The sequence below is a fragment of the Mobula hypostoma genome, chromosome 6 (genome assembly GCF_963921235.1).
Source record: "Mobula hypostoma chromosome 6, sMobHyp1.1, whole genome shotgun sequence".
Taxonomy (NCBI): Eukaryota; Metazoa; Chordata; class Chondrichthyes; order Myliobatiformes; family Myliobatidae; genus Mobula; species Mobula hypostoma.
In genome coordinates this window covers 131,031,664-131,055,835 of record NC_086102.1, presented here as the reverse complement: position 1 = coordinate 131,055,835, position 24,172 = coordinate 131,031,664, and the positions used below count along the sequence as shown (strand labels likewise).

Sequence of the window (24,172 nt, the reverse complement as noted above, 5' to 3'; positions counted from 1 at the left end):
CCACCTCCACTTTAAGTATACCCAATGACTTGGCAATCTGTGGCAATGAATTCCACCAATTCGCCACCCTCTGGCTAAAGAAATTACTCCTGCTCTCTGTTCTAAAGGGATATCCCTCTGTTCTGAGGCTATGCCTGCTGGTCCGAGATCCCCCCACACCCTCTCCATGTCCACTCTGTCTAGGCCATTCAATATTTAGTAGGTTTCAATGAGATACCCTCTCATTCTTCTAAACCTTCGCAAGTACAGGGCCAGAACCATCAAACACTACTCATACATTAACCCTTTCATTCCTGGGATCATTTTTTTTCTTGTCTCTCCACATCCATGGTAGAACTCCAGCAAATTTTCAGATCTTTGTCAATCCTAAGTAACAGCCCTCCACCCTATGTCGCAAGCCAGCAGAATTGATCTTCATATCAACTCATGGTGATGGCCATAGGTGATTCTGTTAATTTTCTGGGTTTTTCCCCTCTGGCAGAAGACCCCTTGTTTGATGGTGACCTAGTTCCAAAAGCTAAGTTGAACACTAAATTTACTATTAAGAGATAAAGGAATGCCATCAATATATTTATTGTTAATTGATTTTATTGTTATTACAATGAAAACCCTTCACAGTGCAGAATAAGGTAGACAATAAGGTGCAAATCATCATGAGGTAGATTGTGAGGTCAAGAGTCCATCTTATGTCACGCTACCACAACTCTCGCAGAAGTCATTGGAGCCCAGTGTTCAGACAAAAAAAAATGTTATAACAGAGGAATGCCATATGTGGATAGATTGTCTGAAGGGATGAGTATATCTAAAGAAGAAGGACTTTAGATTAAAAAAAAAGGTTTAATTGACTGATTTGATTATTTCAGATCCAGACTGGGCCAGTTTGAACCTTGGAGCTCTCATCTGCATCGAATGTTCAGGTATTCATCGCAATCTTGGCACCCACCTGTCACGTGTCCGCTCTCTTGATCTTGATGATTGGCCGGTGGAACTCATCCGAGTGATGTCATCCATTGGGAATGAAATGGCAAATGGCATCTGGGAAGGAAGTGCTCAGGGACGTACCAAACCCTCACCGGATTCCACTAGGTAAAGCGTATGTTTCAATTTATTGAAGTAGTTGCTGAAATCTTTCTTCAGACCATTGCTGAGTGCAGTTGGCTGGTCCCACCTGGTGTAGTGTCACCTGCCCTTCTTTAACCTTGCCAACTCTCCCTTTGACAGTCCTTGTTACTTCAAGTTTTTGGTTAAAGTTGTAACACTTCTTGTCTCTGTCCCATTTAGTGGCTTGATGTCAATGGTTATTTGTTTAAAGCTTGTAAAGTGCCTTGGGATAGTTCACTGTGTGATGGGTACTAAGTGGGCTGATATAGTACAGGCTACTTGTCTGCTGATCAGGGGAGAGGAATGGTTAGTGCTTTTCTGCAGCATCATTCACTGAATGCAAAAATATTTCTCGGCATTTCAAGTGATTTAAGTAACATCTACTGTATTTCCAATAAATAATGCACAAAGCAGAACTGAGTGTAGTCCTGCAGCTGGTGGAACCATTCAGTGTTGGGTTTTCTAAAGGGACAATTATCTATTATAAATCTAGCAGAGCAGATATGGAGGACTCAGTGAATACAGTATATCTGGATTTTCAAAATAGTGACATATCCCAAACAATTTACATTCAAGGTTTATTTGGTTTGTGGTAACTCTCCATCAGGTAATGAATTGGGGTGTTTCTTGTCCAACTGAGGGCTGAGGCCCTGGCTTAAAGTCTTCTGAAAGTCAGTGTATCTGCCTAGGCAGCTTCCTCTCAGTGTTGCATTGAAGTGGCAACATAACCTTTTGCTGAAATCCTGGTATGGGGCATCAGCCCACAATGTTCTCTCTCAGGGGTGAAGGGGTACTAACACCAGCCATGACTACAATCCTACCGTAATCTTCACACAAACACATGGACACAGATGCAGGCATTTACACTGACAGCTAATTCAAATTAAAAGTCTTTTGTGAGGGGAGTCCATTAATGTACTGTAACTATTGTAATAAAAATAAAGATGTACATGGCATGCTTTATCCAGTCATTCTCTTGGCATTAACAAATATTGCTTGGAGTTAATTTCCCATGTTTTACATTTGTGTATTTTGTTTAGCCCAGTTTTTCCTGAGTTTTTCCTCACTTTGCGTGCCTCTTCCTTCTCCTTCATGCTTCTATTACATCTCTAATTTCTTTCCATGACAGGATCCTTCTTTGCTTCCCATCGTTCAGGGGTCAGGCATTCTCCTGGTTCACTCTTACTTTGTGTCCTCAGCACAGTATAACTTTTCTCTGTGTCACTGTGTGCTACAGATTAGAAAGTAGTTTAAAAGTCATGTTTGTCAAGCTGATTCCAGCACCTGCAGTCTCTTGTGACTTCATGTCTATCATGCTTCTGTGTACGTGCACATACAAAGCTAGGGTAGTGCACTGTCTTATTTCAAAACGTGGGAACTCCTGTGATGTCAAATTGTTATATTCAGGCTCACCCTCATAACTAAACCTATTCGCAAATTGTATAATGACACAAAATCAAGCTGATGCAGTTTTTAGCAGTGACTTGCTTTTCTTTTAATATTTTCTGCTGTTCTCAAGATGGTGTTAAGTAAAATTCTGAGTTTGTTTCTGAATACATTAACTGACCCTGGCAGTCATCAGTTAAAAGTCTCTGATTCCCACTGCCTCCAAAGTTCGTTCTTTGTGTGTAACATGGAAGTGAAAATGTAGGGTAAGATTGGTATCCTTGCATAATTTTTTTGTCAACACAGATCAAGACAGCACTTTTAGAATCATAGGGAGATATAGCAAGGAAAGAGGCCCTTGACCCCCTCGATCTGTTTACACTAATTCTATCTTAGAAACACAGAAAACCTACAGCACAATACAGACCCATCGGCCCACAGTGCTGTGCCAAACATGTACTTACTTTAGAAATTACCTATGGTTACCCATAGCACTTTTTCTAAGCTCTGTGTATCTATCCAAGAGTCTCTTAAAAGACCCTATTGTATCCACCTCCACCACCATCGCCAGAAGCCCATTCCATGTACTCACCACTCTGTGTTAAAAAAAACTTGCCTCTGACATCTCCTCTATATTTCCAAGCACCTTAGAACTGCCCTATCTTAATTCCATTTTTAATTTTCCCCACTATCTCACCCCATTTTCTACCACACATTAGAGGCAATTTACAGCCTCTAACCTGCCTATCTGCACATCTTTGAGATGTGGGAGGAAACCAGGGCACCAAGCAATTATAGCACTGTGCTGCCTTTTACACACTATATGAAAGTTGTCACAGTCAGTTTTCATTTTATTGCAAACACCTTTTGAACTGCTAGTTTCCACCATTTAGATGGATTTATATCTAATACCTAATACTTATGTTAAGTTTTGAGAATGGATGATAGTCTTTTCTGAATTAACATTTAAAGAATAGCAGCATTTCAAAGGCAGGCAGTAATATGAAACTCACTTAGACCCCCACCAAACCCTATCCCTAGAGTATTTGTGTAGTTGCTTAATTGACTTCACAGTGATGAAAAGGGATACTTTTAGGACCCAAATAACAAATTCCACAGTATCTGATTCTGCCTGAAGTTTCAGATCAAACTGAGACAATACTTGGCAATTTAGAGCATATCTCTGCACTTTTCTTCTTCACTTGCAGAGTTTCCTTATTCCCTCTGCAGTCTACCTTTTCTCTGTTGTAATCTAATTGTCACCTTCAGTAATTGCCTAGAGTTGGCACTCAGGGACTGAATGGCTGAATGTAAGCTCCAACCCCTTGAGCTTCATCTGACATTCAATTAGATCATGGCTGACCTTTAATCTTTAATTCAGCCCTCAGCTTTTGGGGAGTGAGTTCCAGATTTGTGATTTTAAATTATGCCCACTTGTTTTGAACTTCCTTACCAGAAGAAGCAGGTTCTCTCTACTCTATCGTCTTCAAGCCATATCAGTCGGCAAACCTCTCTGTTTGAGGGTCGCTATGACATTGTGTGGGGAGTCACCATGGTGAAAACATCATCGTACCACAGATGTGCAGCCTGTACAACAGGTTGAGGCCTAGGAATCAGATCTTCTCACTGATGGTTTAAATGTCACTTTCAGCTGTGTGATCTGTGCAAGGTTTGGAGGGAGTCTAGCAAGTGACCCATCTTAGGCTTACTCAGTCTTCATGAACACAAGAGATTCTGCAGGTGCTGGAAATCCACAGCAATACACACAAATTGTTGGAGGAACTCAGCAGATCAGGCAGCATTTATGGAGAGGAATATACTGTCAACGTTTCAGGCTGAGGCCCTGGTGAATACTCCCTGCCCAAACGTTGATCGTTCATACATTTCCATAGATGATGCCTGCGCTGCTGAGCATTTTGTGTGTGTTTCTCCAGATTTTCATCATATGGTTCAGTCTGTCTCAATATGAGAGAGGTGGAATGTTGTGGGTTTGCCTCATCATGTTTAACACACTTGTCTTTATAAATAGCTTTTTGTAGAAATGTTTCATGCTGTACACTGCAAAAACATGGGCAGAAATTACAGTTTTGGTTACTGCAACACTCTGTATGATTGGTTATCACTGGCTTGGCATTTGAATTGTTTTTAAGGAACAGAATAGATGCATGAATTTATTACATTGAACCAGGTGGTGATACAAAACAGCAGTGATAAAACCTATGTAAATGCTAATTCAAGCGAATTCATAAGGAATCTCAAATAGCAAGCAAGTTTGAATCATTGTCATTGCCACTTGTGAAAACATCTCAACACCTAACCTGTCACTGGGATCTTGCTTGTTTGAGTAAGGCCACCCCTCATCCTCTTACAGGCCTAATGTCTCCAGCCTGTCATCAATTCTGTGAGAGAGGTGGCCAGTAGTGCTCAGGTGAATGCGTGCTTGGCTTCGATTCAAATGCTTTCTGTTCATATTTCACACTGGAGATTTCATACGGCACTTGCAGTGACTGGCAGAGTGCATTTGAGGGGCCATTGAAGCTGCCATCTTTTAACTATGAGACATCGATGAGGCTGTTTAGAGTATTGTGCGCGGTTCTGGTCACCTATCTACAGGAAAGATATCAATAAGATTGAAAGATTGCAGAGAAAATTTATAAGGATGTTGCCAGGACTTGAGGCTTCAAGTTATAGGAATATGTTGAATAGGTTAGGACTTGTATTCCCTGGAGTGAGGAGAATGAGGGGAGATCTTATTCAGGTATGTGAAATTATGAGGGATATAGATAGGGTGAGTGCATGCAGACTCTTTCCCCTCAGGTTGGATGAGACTAGAACTAGAGGTCATAGGTTTAGGGTGAAAGGTGAACTATTTAAGGGGAGTATAAGGGGAACTTTTTCACTCAAGATGCTTCAAGTGTGGGTGAACTGGCAGTGGAAGTGGTAGATCTGGGTTCAGTTGTAACATTTATACTTTATACTTTACTGTTGCCAAACAATTGATACTAGAACGTACAATCATCACAGCAATATTTGATTCTGCGCTTCCCGCTCCCTGAATTACAAATCGATAGTAAATATTAAAAATTTAAATTATAAATCATAAATAGAAAATAGAAAAATGGAAAGTGAGGTAGTGCAAAAAAACTGAGAGGCAGGTCCAGATGTTTGGAGGGTATGGCCCAGATCCAGGTCAGGATCTGTTCAGCAGTCTTATCACGGTTGGAAAGAAGCTGTTCCCAAATCTGGCCAATTGGGTTTATCTTCATCCCAAATTATGAGAAGTTTGGTTAAGTACATGGATGGGGAGGAGTTTGGAGGACTACAATTCAGATGCAGGTCGATGGGACTAAGCAGAAGATTGGGTCAGCATGGACTAGATGGGCCGAATGGCCCGTAACTGCTGTTTATATCACTGTAACTGGCATTGGCCCAAAGTCCTGCCTACCCTTGCAGCGATCCTCAAAGATGCCGTGGCATTGTTTTGAAGATGAGCCAAGGAATTTGCCCAAATCTTCTCACAGAATCAACATTAAAGCAGAGACTATCTGGCGGTTTCACTTTGTTGAGTGGCAGCTCCATTTCTACTTGTAACCCTCAGGTTCGGCCAACATACGTTTGTCTAGGGGAAGACAGCCTCTGTCCCAGCCAAACTGAGAAACCTCGTGTGTGTGGATGCTGCGTGATGTGTTGCCTGGTTACAAATCCGCACCGCACAATATCAGACACTACACCATATGCAATTAAACAATTGAACTTTATAAATCTTAATCTGAATATAGGGTTAGTAAAGAAAATAAAAAGAAAAGGACCCATTTCAATGAAACTGTCTAATGTGCACGTTGGAGCTCACGGTTCCATCCATTCGTTCCCATTGACCTCCTCCGAGCGTCACTGACCCATGAACCCTCTCTCCAAGTCCACTCCGCCCAGCGGTCTACCAGCTCTCTCCACTTGCATCTTCTCTCTTCACAGAAGACTGCGAAATCCCTTCTCTCAGACCCACAAGAAAGAACAACATGCCTCTCATTGGATGGCACACATTCCAAAGCCCCTGTTATCCCTAGTCACAACCCAAACTTGCTGCTACATAGAAACCGTTACATTAGCAGTGAAGCATTACAGAGAGGCCATTACATTAGCAGTGAAACATTACAGTGTATTACACATTGGGTGCAGATTACACTTCCAAAATGCTGTAATGATTGTAACAAGCTGCAGCCAAATAGGATTTAATTTTGTCCAGGCCACGTACAACTGTAATTCTCACAGTGTCCTGTGTGACTAGTGGGACGGAGAGGGAAGAACAGGAAGGATACATGTAATATTTAACACTCTCCTCTTTTAATGACCGCACTTGGGCATGTTGATTTTTACTGTTTTCTCTGCAGTATAGTGGAGTCCAGCCACTACACTTTACCTCCTGGTAAAGCGGAGCAGCATAGTGCCACAGCAGTTAGCACAATCGCTTTATAGGTTTCAGTCGAAGCAAGCAGCTGAGAAGGAGTGAAGAAATCGGGTAGAAAAAGTCGTGTGTTTTTTTAAACACTGCTCGGGGAGAAGGGTCTGCACTGCGCAGGTGCGTGACGTAGCGCGCCAAGGTTTAAAAAGAGAAATTTTCAACCGTTCTTGTTTCAGTCGAAGCAAGCAGCTGAGAAGGAGTGAAGAAATCGGGTAGAAAAAGTCTTTTTTTTTAAAACACTGCTCGGGGAGAAAGGTCTGCACTGCACAGGCGCGTGACGTAGCGCGCCAAGGTTTAAAAAGCAGAGCACCATATACAGCGGCCATCGTTGGAGTGGACTGAGTCAGAGTGGGACGGCTTTGGCTCAAACAGGCTTCAGCAAGAACAGGGAGAGGCCAGGGTAGGTTCTGGTAAGTTTTTTGTTCAGATTGTCTAGCGTAGAGAGAATGCCAGGCAGGATGTTGGAATGCTCCTCTTGCGGGATGTGGGAAGTCAGGGAGCCCTCCGGTGTCCCTGACAACGACACCTGCAAGAAATGCATCCAGCTGCAGCTCCTGACAAACCGCGTTAGGGAACTGGAGCAGGAGCTGGATGATCTGCGGATCATTCGGGAGAATGAGGAGATTATAGATCGTAGCGACAGGGAGGTAGTTACACCAGAGGAGCAGAGGACAGGAAATTGGGTCACTGTCAGGCGAGGGAAGAGGAAAGGGCAGGCAGAGCAGGGTTCCCCTGTGGCCATTCCCCTCAACAACAAGTATACTGCATTGGATACTGTTGGGGGGGGGATGACTTACCTGGGACTAGCTGCAGTAGCCGGATCTCTGGCACTGAGTCTGGCTCTGCAGTGCAGAAGGGAGGGGGGAGAAAGAGGAGAGCGGTAGTGATAGGGGACTCGATAGTTAGAGGTGCAGATAGAAGGTTCTGTGGTCGTGACAGAGAATCCAGGATGGTTTGTTGCCTCCCAGGTGCTAGGGTCAAGGATGTCTCTGATCAATTGCATGACATTCTGAAGTGGGAGGGTGACCAGCCAGATGTCGTGGTGCACATCAGTACCAATGACATAGCAAGGAAGAGTGAAGAGGTCCTGGACAGTGAGTATAGAGAGCTTGGTAGGAAGTTGAAAAACAGGACCTCAAGGGTGGTAATCTCAGGATTGCTACCTGTGCTAAGTGCCAGTGAGGGTAGGAATAGGATGCTCTGGAGGATGAACAAGTGGCTGAGGAACTGGTGAAGGGGGCAGGGTTTCAGATTTCAGGATCATTGGGACCTCTTCTGGGACAGATGGGACCTGTACAAGAGAGACGGGTTACACTTGAACCACGGGGGGACCAATATCCTTTCAGGGAGGTTTGTTAGTGCTATTGGGGAGGCTTTAAACTAGATTTGCAGGGGGATGGGAACCAGAGTGCCAGAGCTGACAGTGTGGCTGGGGTGAAAATAAATGATGTTGAAAGTTTAAGCAAATCCGCTGATAGAAAGGTTGTGAGTGGTGGTAAAAATCTTCTGAGGTGTATGTATTTCGATGCTAGGAGTATTGCGGGGAAGGCGGATGAGTTGAGGGCGTGGATTGACACGTGGAATTATGATGTTGTAGCAGTTAGTGAAACTTGGCGACAGGAGGGGCAGGACTGGCAGCTTAATATTCCAGGGTTCCGATGTTTCAGATGTGATCGAGGCAGGGGAATGAAAGGTGAGGGAGTAGCATTGCTTGTTAGGGAAAATATTACAGCAGTGCTCAGGCAGGACAGATTAGAAGGCTTGTCTACTGAGTCCTTATGGGTGGAGCTGAGAAACAGGAAAGGTATGGCCACATTAGTGGGATTGTATTACAGACCACCCAATAGTCAATGAGACTTGGAAGAGCAAATCTGCAGAGAGATAGCTGGCAACTGCAGGAAACATAAAGTTGTGGTGGTAGGGGATTTTAATTTTCCATACATTGATTGGGACTCCCATACTGTTAGGGGTCTAGATAGTTTAGAGTTTGTAAAATGTGTTCAGGAAAGTTTTCTAAATCAATATATAGAGGGACCAACTAGAGGGGATGCAATATTGGATCTCCTGTTAGGTAACGAATTAGGGCAAGTGACAGAAGTCTGTGTAGGGGAGCACTTTGGTTCCAGTGATCATAACACCATTAGTTTCAATTTGATCATGGACAAGGATAGATCTGGTCCTAGGGTTGAGGTTCTGAACTGGAAGAAGGCCAAATTTGAAGAAATGAGAAAGGATCTAAGAAGCGTGGATTGGGACAGGTTGTTCTCTGGCAAAGATGTGATTGGTAGGTGGGAAGCCTTCAAAGGGGAAATTTTGAGAGTGCAGAGTTTGTATATTCCTGTCAGGATTGAAGGCAAATTGAATAGGAATAAGGAACCTTGGTTCTCAAGGGATATTGCAACTCTGATAAAGAAGGAGAGGGAGTTGTATGAAATGTATAGGAAACGGGGTAAATCAGGTGCTTGAGGAGAATAAGAAGTGCAAGAAAATACTTAAGAAAGAAATCAGGAGGGCTAAAAGAAGACATGAGGTTGCCTTGGCAGTCAAAGTGAAGGATAATCCAAAGAGCTTTTACAAGTATATTAAGAGCAAAAGGATTGTAAGGGATAAAATTGGTCCTCTTGAAGATCAGAGTGGTCGGCTTTGTGCGGAACCAAAGGAAATGGGGGAGATCTTAAATCGGTTTTTTGCGTCTGTATTTACTAAGGAAGCTGGCATGAAATCCATGGAATTGAGGGAATCAAGTAGTGAGACCATGGAAACTGTACAGATTGAAAAGGAGGAGGTGCTTGCTGTCTTGAGGAAAATTAAAGTGGATAAATCCCCGGGACCTGACGGAGTGTTCCCTTGGACCTTGAAGGAGACTAGTGTTGAAATTGTGGGGGCCCTGGCAGAAATATTTAAAATGTCGCTGTCTACGGGTGAGGTGCCGGAGGATTGGAGAGTGGCTCATGTTGTTCCGTTGTTTAAAAAAGGATCAAAAAGTAATCCGGGAAATTATAGGCCAGTGAGTTTAACGTCAGTAGTAGGTAAGTTATTGGAGGGAGTACTAAGAGACAGAATCTACAAGCATTTGGATAGACAGGGGCTTATTAGGGAGAGTCAACATGGCTTTGTGCGTAGTAGGTCATGTTTGACCAATCTGTTGGAGTTTTTCGAGGAGGTTACCAGGAAAGTGGATGAAGGGAAGGCAGTGGATATTGTCTACATGAACTTCAGTAAGGCCTTTGACAAGGTCCCACATGGGAGGTTAGTTAGGAAAATTCAGTCGCTAGGTATACATGGAGAGGTGGTAAATTGGATTAGACATTGGCTCGATGGAAGAAGCCAGAGAGTGGTGGTAGAGAATTGCTTCTCTGAGTGGAGGCCTGTGACTAGTGGTGTGCCACAGGGATCAGTGCTGGGTCCATTGTTATTTGTCATCTATATCAATGATCTGGATGATAATGTGGTAAATTGGATCAGCAAATTTGCTGATGATACAAAGATTGGAGGTGTAGTAGACAGTGAGGAAGGTTTTCAGAGCCTGCAGAGGGACTTCGACCAGCTGGAAAAATGGGCTGAAAAATGGCAGATGGAGTTTAATACTGACAAGTGTGAGGTATTGCACGTTGGAAGGACAAACCAACGTAGAACATACAGGGTTAATGGTAAGGCAGTGAGGAGTGCAGTGGAACAGAGGGATCTGGGAATACAGATACAAAATTCCCTATAAGTGTTGTCACAGGTAGATAGGGTCGTAAAGAGAGCTTTTGGTACATTGGCCTTTATTAATCGAAGTATTGAGTATAAGAGCTAGAATGTTATGATGAGGTTGTATAAGGCATTGTTGAGGCCGAATCTGGAGTATTGTGTTCAGTTTTGGTCACCAAATTACAGGAAGCATATAAATAAGGCTGAAAGAGTTCAGAGAAGGTTTACAAGGATGTTGCTGGGACTTGAGAAACTCAGTTACAGAGAAAGGTTGAATAGGTTAGGACTTTATTCCCTGGAGCGTAGAAGAATGAGGGGAGATTTGATAGAGGTATATAAAATTATGATGGGTATAGATAGAGTGAATGCAAGCAGGCTTTTTCCACTGAAGCAAGGGGAGAAAAAAACCAGAGGACATGGGTTAAGGGTGAGGGGGGAAAAGTTTAAAGGGAACATTAGGGGGGGCTTCTTCACACAGAGAGTAGTGGGAGTATGGAATGAGCTGCCAGACGAGGTGGTAAATGCGGGTTCTTTTTTAATATTTAAGAATAAATTGGACAGGTACATGGATGGGAGGTGTATGGAGGGATATGGTCCGTGTGCAGGTCAGTGGGACTAGGCAGAAAATGGTTCGGCACAGCCAACAAGGGCCAAAAGGCCTGTTTCTGTGCTGTAGTTTCTATGGTTTCTATAGTGCCAGCACCCATCGATCAGGGTTCGATTCCTGCCGCTATCTGTATGTTCTCTGCATGACCGTGAGGGTTTCCTCTGGGTGCTCTGGGGGTTTCCTCTCCTGGATTAGGGTTAGTGAGTCGTGGGCACATTATGTTGGCACCAGATACATGGTGACACTTGCGGATGCCCCCAGCGCAATCCTCGGACTGTGTTGGCTGTTGACACAAATTGATGCATTTCATAGTACGCTTACATGTTTTGATGTACATGTGACAAATAAAGTTAATCTGTATCTTATCTCTTGCTTCATGCAACATAAGAAACATGACACAGACTTTCACAGCTACTTGCTGCAGCTGGATGTTTGTCAGGCTTACATATTGATCAAATGCAGTGCAGGAAAGGAAAGTTTAACATTGCAGTAAAGCCATCAGACTGTAGCATCAGGAAGAACTCCTGGAATGTGGGCATTGGTAGCAAAACCAGCACTATGACCCTTAGAAAGGTGTTCACTACAGCCAGTATGGTCAGTGTACTTCCATAATGCAGTCAGGTAGGGAATTCCAGGATTTTAATACAATATTTAGACTGAGCAATGATAAAGGAACCCCACAGTATATTTCCAAGCAGGGTTGATTCAGAAGGACTTGAAGCCAGTGGTGTTCCCACTGTAACCACCTTTCTTGCCTTTCTAGATGGTGGAGATGGTGGAATTGGAAAGTCTGATGGAACTTGAGATAAGTGTCTTTGTGCTATAATTTCAGTATGACAGTTCAAATGATGATATGATCCCATCTCCTTCCTTTTTGCTTCCAACTCCCTCCATTTCACCCCCTCCCTGGCATTAATCAGTTAATGTCACCTGGAAATGGATTAAATAGTTCCCTGCAATTATCAGAATGTGGCTGAAACTTCCTCAAAGTAACAAATTGAAGCTGGCGTCTGCTGAAAGACTATTGACTTCCTACTCTTTACACAGAGCCATTACTTCTCTGCACCATCTTTTTTTAATTACTGGTGAGCAAAAATCTTTCAGCACTGATTGTGCGAAATTTTCATTTTTTCTCCTTTATCTGCCTTTATTCAATACTGTGCTTTACTTGTCGAGGGTTGATGAGAACAGGGATCACATTTGATCAATATAGCCAAAATTAACACAAGCTTGTTCCAGAATTTATTTATTTAAAGCTCTGGTAATTTTCCCTGACAGTTCAGCTCCTGTTTTTAGAATGCTGAATATGTATTATATTGGATAATCCAGAATTAGAGGGGGGAAGAAACATCAATAACAAAGTAATTTACTATTTGTTAAAGGAGACACTAACTCCAAGATCCAGTGCTCCAAACACTGGAGGAACCATAATAACAGATAAGTAATGTGATTTCTCAAAGGAAAAGCTAATAAGTTTGGATGGTAGAGTGTGAGAAGTCAGTAACATTAGGGATTGGTGCTTTGGATGTTTGAGGAATTAATACCTTTCTTGTCATCTTAGACACGCAACCATCCTCTAAAAAAAATACTGATGCAGACCAGAATCCAAACATGGAAAGAAAAACTTTCTCAACCACCCAGTGTAAAAACCATCAAAAGAGTCATCAGACTTGTAATCACTCCAGTACAGAAGATTAAGGCTTAAGGTATTTAAGGTGATTATTTGATTTTATAATTTGAGATGTGATAGAGGTATACAAAATTATGAGGGATATGGATAGGGTAAATGCAAGTGTGCTGCTTTTCCCACTGAGGTTGGGTGAGACTAGAATTAGATGTCATGGGTTAAGAACAAAGCTAAAATATTTAAGGGGAACATGAGGGAGAACTTCATTCAGAGGGTGGTGAGAGTGCGGGAATGCGCTGCTTGCGGGGGTAGTGAATGTGGGCTCGATAGCAACATTTAAGAGAAGATTAGGTAAGTACATCAATGGGAAGAATGTGGAGGGCTGTGGTCCATGTGCAGGTTGATGGAAGTAGGCTTTACAAATAGTTCAGTATGGACTAGATGGGCCACAATGACTGTTTCTGTGCTTTAGTTCTGAATTACTCTATGACTAAGTATAGGCTGATCTCTTCATTTGATTCTGTGACCTACAGTTCTGGACAGCCTTCAGTGGAACCATTAGCTCCATATCCATCCTGACAAGCCCCTTCAGGAGTTTGACCATTTCAATAAGATTGCTTCTCAGTCTTCCAAACTCAAGCTTAGTCTGCTGAATTTCCCTTCAGAGAGCAAACAGCTTCCTGCTTGTTTTGGCCAGCATTTTGGATCTCTCCAAGGTCACCTGGCCAGGGTCAGTGAAAGGATCCACACCCAAAGAAATGTCTGCGCTGGAAGACCTGGACTAATACATTTTTTGCTTCTTGATGACCTGCTCTTGCGTCAAGTCATTCAATCCTGACTACCCATGTGAAGTTTACACACACTGCCTGTGATCCCATGGGTTTCCCAGTTTCGTCCCACATCCCAAAGTGCAGGTTGGTGGGTTAACTAGCTACTATAAATCACCCCTCATGTACAGGTGAGGGTAAAATCTGGGGGGCAGTTGATGGTAGAGTGAGTAGAATAAATGACGCTAGGGGTAGGATTTGCGTAGAAGTGGGTGCTAAATGGTCAGTATGGAGCTGGAGGGATGAAGAACCTGCTTGAGTACTGTATAACTCAATGAGTGTGTGACATCTTGCTAATCCTCGCTGGTATTGATACTGATTAGTCATATCAATTATTGCCCAGTGGGGAGAGTCAGGAGGAAGAACCCTCTCAGGTAAAATGAGACAACCCCCAACTCTAGGTAACCAAAAAGCCTCAAGGCCCCAAGCACTGCACCTTAAAATCGATACTGTAGATGCACCATGTGGATGGTCCTTCCCCTGCTGTTAGCTTCAAATATCTGGTGTTGTAAGAGGGAAGCAAACATTTTCTTTGAAGAAGTGTGCCTGGTGAAGGTGTGTGCAATGTGCTGGGAGGATGATTACGGGGTCTGCTGTGCAGGGCAGTAAGTCTGGAGTGGGGGGAAACGATGAGGGGGGAGCGCCTCAGTGATGTGTGGGACTGTGAGTTGTTCTGCCTCTGTCAAGAGGTGCTGACGGAGGTTTCCATCGTGTTGGTGCTGCAGCCACAGAACAGGTCGAGACCTCTGTGGTTGGGATGGTCACAGCAGCCATCATGTTCTGCGCTGCTGTTTTTTTTCCCAGGGGATTTTTGAGCAGCTGCGTGCAGTAGGGAGCAGGTCGTTTGTGACTTCTGCAGAATTCTCTCCCTCTCCCATCAGCAGAGAAGCAGGCTGCGGCAGCTCACTTTAGTTCAGCGTGTCTTTGCATCCTGCCTTTGCTCGCTTGTGTTTGAACACAAAAACACAGGAAAATAAGAGCAGGTGTAGGCCATTCAGCCCCTCAAGCCTGCCCTGCCATTCAACATAATCATTGCTGACTTCCTCCAGAAGTCAGCTCCTCTTCTGTGCCAAGTCCCCAAGTTTCTCAAACTTTCAAAAAATTTACCTACATATACTTCTAATGAAAAGCCTCTGCAACCCTGTCAGGTGGTTAATTCCAGAGATATATTTGAAAGAAGAAATTACTGCAGACCTTGGCTTTAGATAACCTGCTCCTTATTTTGCAGTTTTGCCCCCTTGTCCATGACTCTCCTGTTAGTGGAAGCATCTCGGCGTTTCCCTGTCAAGCCCTCTTACGTAGGATCATTCGCGTTTCAATGAGGTCAAGAAGGTTTCTGCTCAAAAATTCTATTGATGAGTGAAAACTATCTTAAGCCACAGAGCTTTATTGGGTCACTTTGTGGCAGCATTGTGCTTTTCTGTAATTTTAGAGTGGTGTTGTGCCCACGTGACACATGTCTTTGTACAGGATTGTTATGTCTCCCGTTATTTGGGGTTTGTGAATGTTGCATACGCTGGAAGTGTAGGCTGTTCCACCTTCCTAGAAAGTCGTTATGGTAAGATCTGTTGGTAAATTAGTGGTGGCACTCAAACCACAATACCTTCACCAACCAAAATCAGTCTGCACTGGTTTCTTCATTAGCTGGATTGCTGCCTATACCCGCCTTCTGATTCCTCTGACAAGCAACCAATGTGCAAAAGGAGACAAATTGTGCAAATTTAAAATAACTAAATACTCACTTTGAAGGACTCATGTTTGTATTATTATTAATAAACAATACTACAACATGAATGGCAGAGTCTTTGAAAGTGAGTCGGTAGGTTGTAGAATTACTTCTCAAATATCACTTTCACCCCACCCTATTCCTGCACCTCTGCCCCCGCCAGGCTTCCTTGTGCTCTCACAGGTGGGAGAACTTGCTGCCAAATAACTCGGGCCTCTGTGAGATAGGAACGCCTTTGGTCAGCTTGTGATTCCTGGAGTCAAGAGAGGGTAAAATCAGAGGTCAATAAGTTCTGTCGTCTGCCTATTTCACAGAGATGATTATACAGCTTGGTATATGATGTTAAAGGACACCAGTAGCATTGGTATGAGGGGTGATATTAAAGGAACTTCACCTTTGTGCATCAGCATGTTAGTTAGAGTGGATTTTAGGAGACATTGCTCCAGGAATTGGTAAGGTGTGTTGGTAACCATGGGGGTTTATGGTGTTATGGGAATTGGTCCTTATTGATATGTTGTAGATCATGGTAACTGCAGGAGTAAAGGATAAAATAGTTCTAAAGCGTCAGTATTGACATGTCACAGGAGACCAGGTCGTGTGCACCACTGCGTTAAGAGACTCCAATAACTTGAGCAGGCCCATGTCCAGTTAAAAGAGGGAAGTCTTCCAGGATTGTGTCAAAGATTAAAGACATGGCAACCCCAGAGGGCAGTATTTGTGGTTAAGAACACAAATCCTATTACAACGGGAAACATGGACTGCGATGATGATCACAGCAGCCAGCACAGAATATGAAACAAGACAGTGATGGCTGTAGCCAGTGTGGGATGCTGAAGGAGACAAATCAGTGTGATATTCAATAAACCTTTTATTTTCCATGTGGCATTAAATGAAGAGAATAACACGGGGATTAATATGTGGGGTTTAATGCAGGCAGTGACTGTAAGACTTGTGATGTTAATGATGACAATAAATCCAGAGGCCACTGTTTTATTTATTCCATCATTAAATGCTGACATTAACAATAATTACATATTCAGTGCTGTGAAGATGCTTTTGATACTCTTGCGCCATTGCTGACTGCAGTGTGTGTACTGAAGTTTCTCCTACACCAGTGCTGGGTTGGGAGCTCTTTGATTGTGACCCAGTAACAGTGAAGGAATGGATTATTCCCATGCCATCTTATATCAGGGCAGCACGCTCCTCAGAGAAGAACTTGCAAAATGGAGCTGTCCTGAAAGTTTTTTTCAGTTGGTAAAGGATTTGAAGTTTGAGGAAGTGTCAAAGAAGCCTGGATCAACACACACAAAATGCAGCAGGTTAGGTAGCATCTGATGTCGCCTGACCTATTAAGTTCTTCCAGAATTTCAAAGTTAAAAGTAAATTTATTATCAAAGTACAGTTATGTCACTATGTACAACCTAGGGTTCATTTTCTTGAGGATATATTCAATAAGTGTATAGAATAGTAACCACAACAGAACCAATGAAAGACCGCCCAACTTTGGCATTCAACCAGTGCAAGTACAAAAAGAAAGAAATAATAATAATAAATAAATAAGCAATAAATATTGAGAACATGAGATGAAGAGATCTTGAATGTAAGTCCATTGGTTGTGGGAACATTTCAGTGATAGGGCAAGTGAAGTTATTCCCTGTGGTTCAAGAGCCAGATGTTTAAGGAGTAGTAACTGATCTTGAACCTGGTGGAGTGAATCCTGAGACTCCTGTACCTTCTTCCTGATGGCAGCAGCGTGAAGAGAGCATGTCCTGGGTGGTGGGGGTCCCTGATGATGAATGCTGCTTTCCTGGGACAACATTTCCCGTAGATGTGCTCAGTGGCTGGGAGAGTTTTACCTGTGATAGTTTGGAGAGTATCCACTACTTTTTGTAGGATTTTCCGTTCAGGGGCATTGGTGTTTGGTGCTTTGGGTTTCCAGCGTTTGCAGGTTCTCCTGTTTTTTAACGAAACCTGGTTGATTGCTGCCGTGTCTTCTATGGATGGTGTGCACTGGAATCCTTTGTAAGGAAGGAGTAAATATTCAGGAAATTGTTGGGTGGCAGAGAAAATTTATAAGGATGTTGCTGAGACTTGAAGATCTGAGTTACAGGGAAAGGTTAAACAGGTTAGGAGAATGAGGGAAGATTTGATAGGTATACAAAATTATCAATGGTGTAGATTTGCTAACGTAACTAGGCTTTTTCCTCTGAGGTTGGGTGAGACTAGAACTAGAGGTCATTAGTTAAAGGTGAAAGGTGAAATATTTATGGGGAATCTGAGGGGAAACTTCTTCACTCAGAGGATGGTGCAAGTGTGGATCAAGCTGCCGGGGGAAGTGGTGGATACACGAGGAATTCTGCAGATGCTGGAAATTCAAGCAACACACATCAAAGTTGGTGGTGAACGCAGCAGGCCAGGCAGCATCTATAGGAAGAGTTACAATTGATGGTTCGGGCCGAGACCCTTCGTCAGGTCCTGATGAAGGGATTCAGCCCGAAACGTCGACTGTACCTCTTCCTACGGAAGTGGTGGATGGTGGCTTGCATTCAAAATTTAAGAGAAATTTGGGTAAGTGCATGAATGTGAGGGGTATGGAGGGCTTTGGTCCAGGTACAGGTCAATGACACTAGGCAGAATAATACAGGTGGCCCCCGTTTTCCAAACGTTCACTTTACGACACCTCGCTGTTACGAGAGACCTACATTAGTTACCTGTTTTCACTAACAGAAGGTGTTTTCACTGTTATGAAAGAAGGCAGCGCGCGCCCGAACAGCCAAGCTCCTCCCCTGGAACTGCATTCTAGCCGGCAATCCTTAAACACGTGCTTTATCTCGATTTATTTTGTGCATCCGTTAGCAAGATGAGTTCTAAGGTATCGGAAAAGCCTAAAAGAGCTCGTAAGGGTGTTACACTTAGTGTAAAACTAGACATAATTAAGCATTTTGGCTGTGGTGAACGAAGTAAGGACATTGTCCGCGCGTTGAACTTGCCTGCGTCCACCATTCGCACTATTTATACGCAGAGAGAAAGAATTTTGAAAGCTGCCGACGTTACTGTTGGTTCTGTTCGTAGCAAAGTGGTCTCTCAGTCAGATTCCAATAATGGATAAAATGGAAAGTCTATTGCTTGAGTGGACTGATGGGTGTACAAACCATGGTGTTCCGTTAAGTTTTCTTATACTTAAGGAGAAATCAGTCAGTCTTTTTAATAAGCTGAAACAGAAAGCACTGGACGATGGTGATGAAAGTGGTGCGAAAGTGGAATTTAAAGGTAGTCATGGGTGATTTGATCGGTTTCTGAGGCCAGGGCAGCTTCATGGTTTAACGTTTAGTGGAGAGAGTGCTTCGGCTGATACTGAAACTGCCAAAAAGTTCCCAGCTGAACTGAAGAAAATAATTTCAGAAGGTGGTTATTCATATAAGCAAGTGTTTAACTGTGACGAAACTGCCAATTTATTGGAGTCTTCCTGATTCCGGTAAGTGAAACTACACTGTACATACATTATTTCTACTTTATATAGGCTGTGTATTTTTATGTGTTATTTGGTGTGATTTGGCAGCTTCATAGCTGAAAGATTACTGGAGAGAGTGTTTCTGCCGAGAGCGCTGCCGTGAGATTTTTGCTGCGCTACACAGTGCTGCAGAAAAGTATTTCTACTTTATATAGGCTGTGTATTTATCATATCATTCCTGCTTTTACAATATGTTACTGTTATTTTAGGTTTTATGTGTTATTTGGCATGATTTTGTAGGTTATTTTTTGGGTCTGGGAACGCTCAAAAATTTTTCCCATGTTAATAAATAGTAATTGCTTATTCACTTTACGACATTCCGGCTTACGAACCGTTTCATAGGAAGGCTCTACCTTCGGATAGCGGGGGAAACCTGTAATTCCGCTCAGATAGATTTAATGAGGTAGCCTCTCCTGCTTCCCTGAGCAGATATTCCACAGATTCACTACTTTCTCGGAAAAGCAGTTTTGCCTCATATCCGTCCTAAATCTATTCCACCAAATCTTAAGGCTTTGTCCCCTAGTTCTAATCTCAGTTACCAGTGGAAACAACTTTCCTACCCCTTTCATAATTTTATGTTTCTATAAGGCTCCTCTCAATCTTTTGAAATCCAGTAAGTATAGTCCCAGATGACTCAATTTATCCTCATATATTAACCCCCCTCATCTCCAGAATCAACCTGGTGAATCTCCTCTGCACTCCCTCCAAAGTCAACATATCTTTCTTCAAGTTAGGAGAGCAGAAGTGCATGCAGCACTCCAGATGCAGCCTCACCAGTACCCCGTACAGTTGCAGCATCATCTCCCTGCTCTTAAATTCAATCTTTAGTACATGAAGGCCAACATTCCATTTGCTGCCTTGAACCTGCTGCACCTGCAAACCACCAACATTTTGCAATTCGTGCACAAGCACTCCCAAGTCCCTCGGCACAACAGCATACTGCAATCTTTCACTATTTAGATAATACTCTGATCTATTTTTCCCTTCAAAGTGGATGATTTCACATTTGCCAGCATTGTACTCCACTCACATAACCTATCTATATCTCTCTGCAGACTCTCCGCACCCTCTGCACAATTTGCTTTTCCACTCAATTTAGTGCCACGAGCAAACTTAGATATGCTGCACTCGGTCCCCTCTTCCAAATCATTAATGTATATCGTGAAAAATTGCGGGCCCAGCACTGACCCCTGTGGCACACCACTCACTGCTGACTTACCAGCTGGAGAAACAGCAATAATAAATGAGAGAGTAACTCCAAGGATTAGTGGGATTGTTAAAGGAGGCAGCAATTTTAGGTACCAATGATATTAAGAGGCAAGAGGTCTGGAGGTCAATGTTAAATGAGGCAAGAACTCAAGGAGTTACTGTCCAAGGTTTACAGGAGACATTAAATCTTGCATGTCAGTGCATTGAAGTAGGAATTTATTCTTAAAATTCAGTGACTGACTTTGGACAGCTTTAACTCCAGTGCAATGATCAAATTAATTTAGCGGAGAGCTCTAAGGCCTTCCTTAAACAGGGATAGAAGTGTATATAGGGACCAAACATCCATAGTGAAAATGAGGCGATTAAGACTAGGGAACTGAAAGTGGTTGAAGAGATTGAGAATATATGAAGTGTCACGGATGTTTAAGTTCCTCCAGCATTTAGTGTGTTGCTGTTTAACTCCAGCTCCCCACCTGATGTTAAAGGAGGTAGTGCCTCTAGGGGTCAGTGTGCTTAAAGAAGCAGTGTGTTATTTTAATGAAGACAGTAACTACAGGGGGTAGTATTTGAGATACTATCTTTCAGGGTTTCTCTGTTAGCAATTATAACTCTAGGAGTCATTGGTGATGGCAAAGCACATTATAGGCGCTGGACATCTGTGTTTAAGGATTTGAATTCTGTAAGACAGCATATGAAATTAAAAGTAACATTAATTTGTTACACAAATGAGATTTAGGCATTGAAGGAGACAGTACTGCGTAGGCTTGGTTGTCATCTTAAAGGAGAGAGGAGAAATGAATTTTATGTAGGAAACTGAAAAGAACTATGGGTTCGGTGAGATACAGAAAGCACCATCTCTGCACTCAGTTACAGAGTTAATGGAGGCACCAACTCTCAGGGTTAGTGTCTGACATCAAAGAGCACAGGTGTCGCTGTGTTAAACGAGTAAGCAAACCTCAGGGTCGTTATGTTAAAAGTCATAATAATTTGGAGGTCTTTATAACAGATAAAGTGAGGGCAACTTGCATTGGTAAAGAAACTGGGAGATTTTGTCATTTGATGATATTGGTGCTTATTGTTTAAAAGAAATTGGAGGCATCCAAGAATTGATGTGAATCCACACCCCAAAATGAGCGGGATTGTGGAGCAAATGCTTTTGTTTTCTTAAAGTTTGGTAGCATCTGGGCAAATCACCCCTTTTAAAAGGTGCTCCTAAATATATCCCTGAGCTTTACACAATACTAGCTGACTCAGGCATGAGATTCATGGCTTAAGATGTGTTGATGTGGTGGAACCAACATGCCTGATGTACCCCACTGTGCATTCCTAACAGAGTGAGGGAGGATTGTCAAAAGGGCTTCATCGCGTAAAGATACTGTGGGGAACAATATTTCAGTAAAATTATGTGATTAATTCCAATATTACAAGATTTGTCAACAGCCATGGTTTTCATCTTCAAATTGAAATGCTTTTAATTACTGCATGCTGATGACACTGGGAGTCTGCGCACAGGAATTAATTGTCCAAACAGAGCAAGTGAGTTCAATTACTACATCAGCAATAAAACAAAACCTGGGATTCTGTTATTAAAACAGGAGTACACAGCAGGTTAGCATCTGGAAAAAGAGACAGCTTAATGTTCTCATTCTATCTTGCTGACAGAGATCCCTTCACTGCTTCTAGTCAAAAGATGCTTGACAAGTAGTCAACACTCATCTCCCTGTCAAATGCTCCCTGATGAGCTATGTTTTTTTTGTTTGTTTTTACTTTGTTTGTCTCCATGGGGAAATATCCAGGCTAACATTCAGAAGTTGTTCTGATGAGCATTGTAGGCATGCTATTTTGGCACCAGCACATGTGGTGACACTTGTGGGCTTCCTCCAGCCCACCCTCGGGCGCGTTAGTTGTTTACGCTGACAACGGATTTCACTCTATATTTCAACGACACGTGACAAGTAAACTTCAATCTTGAAGTTCAGGCTGATCTGAGCAAAAGTCGAAAAAGAGCTTGTACACCTGTGATAGAGTTATGAAGAGATACAGGACAGAAACACTGAGTGTGCACTAACCATTGACCACCAGTGTTTACACTGTTCCAACCCTCCCACCATTCCCATCGCTTCACCCCTAGGATCTACAACACGTCTATACACTGAGGGCAATTTATAGTGGCCAGTTAGCTTGCACCACCTTTGGAATGTGAAAGGAAACTGGGCCACCCAGAGGAAACCCACAGCAACTGGGAGAACGTGCCAACTCCACACAGACAGCACCACCAGTGAGGGTTGAACCTGAAGCATTGGGGCACTCTCTGAGGAAATTGTGCTGATATTGAGGTGCTCCATGCTGACAATGTACAGTTTATAGTTATTAGTTCTCAGGTTAAGTATGTGTAGTAAGTAAGCCAACATTTCATGCACACTCCTAATTGCCCTTAGAAGTTGCTGGTGACCTGCTTCCCTGAACCTCTACAAGTTGTGTAGTGAAAATCTTACCAAATTGTTAGGAATTGGGTAATTCCAGGTTTTTAATCCTGAGAACACAAGACAATAGGACGGGTATAGACCACTCGCCCCTCAAGCCTGTCCCACTGTTCAATGCGATCATGGCTGATCTACCCAGGCCTCAACCCCTCCTCTCTGCCAGATCCCCTTTCCCCTTAAATCTCCCTCCCCTGACCTTTCAAACATTTAACTGCCTTCTCTTTAAATACTCTTAATGACACAACTTCCACTAATCTCTGGAACATGGAGCATATGAAGAGAAACCGGGAGTTTATGTTACTCTTAATTACTCCTTCATTGGTTAGAAGTTGGCAGGAAGCACAGCGGGTTGTCTCAACTCCAGAGACCCTGGTTCAGTCCTGACGTCCAGTGCTGTGTCTATGGAGCTTGCAAGTTCTGCCTGAAACCACAAGGGTTTTTTTTCCCCAGATGTTCTGGTTTCTTCCCAAATCCCAAAGTCATACTGGTTGTCAGGTTAATTGCCCACTGGACTTGTCCCTAGTGCATGTGAATAGTGGGAGATTCAAGAGAATTACAGGGAATACGGGAAAGAATCTGTTACAGAGAAACAAATGGGGGAGTGGGATTGAGAGCTGGCATAGAGTTAATGGGCTGAATGTTCTCGTAGGTCATAACGAAATAGAGAAGATCATAATTTTGGGAACTAAGTTTCACCCTGTAAGGAATTTCAGTTATTAATTATTTGCTGGATTTCAAGGTGATGGATGGAGCGGGAGTGATAAATGCAGGAAGACGGTCTTTTATTTTCTGTCAGAATACTTAGAGTAAGTTCCTAAATGTGACAGCAAAAGTTGACTGTAGTTCAGTGTAAATCAGTAATGTTACCTCAGAGTGATGAGTTCATGGGTTCAAGCCTATCTGCAGGAATCAAGGATCAACTTTATTCACCATATACAGTTACATGTATTTGGAATTTGCTGTGGTGTGTTGGCCAGGCAACAAAAGCAATAACATTCAACAATTATAAAGACTGAAGTTCTGTTAATGAGGGAAGAGACGTGGGGAACAGATGCTAAATTATAAAATTATACCATTATAATAATTATAAACAGTTATAAAAAATAAACAGCATTATAAAAAGTGTTTTATAGTGTTTACAGTGCAGTGAAGAGACTGAAATAATAGAAAGAGGGTTGTGGGGGACTAACTGGACTGGTTGATCAGATTAACTGCCTGGGGGGGAATAAATTTTTAAGATGGCGTGAAGTCTTTGTTTTAATAGCCCTATGGTGCTTTCCTGAAGGGACCTTTTGCAAAAGGCATTTTGCAGGGTGGGTAGTGTCTGCAGTGATTTTCCTGCCTCCTTCTTCGTCCCAGGCACCTAAACACAAAAATCTGTCAGAGCACTGCACATTTGGAGGCGCTACCTTTCGGGTCTCTGCTACTGTGAGATCACAGCTCTACTAGCTGCAACAACGTGCCACAGCGAGGTGGTTTAGGAGCATCTTAATGGAAGGGAGAGAGAGGTATAAAAGTTCATCATTTTAGAGGCCCAGGCCTT

At 42.9% G+C, this 24,172-nt stretch overlaps 1 protein-coding gene across 4 annotated transcripts in view; it reads left to right on the top strand.

The window, feature by feature from the left end:
- agap1 (ArfGAP with GTPase domain, ankyrin repeat and PH domain 1) overlaps nt 1–24,172 on the top strand; it is a 683,413-nt gene that overhangs the window by 584,978 nt on the left and 74,263 nt on the right. For all 4 annotated transcript variants that reach the window (XM_063051721.1, XM_063051720.1, XM_063051719.1 and 1 more), the window contains one exon: nt 864–1,086. In XM_063051721.1, the coding sequence (XP_062907791.1) occupies nt 864–1,086 (223 nt within the window). The remainder of the gene's footprint in view (nt 1–863; nt 1,087–24,172) is intronic.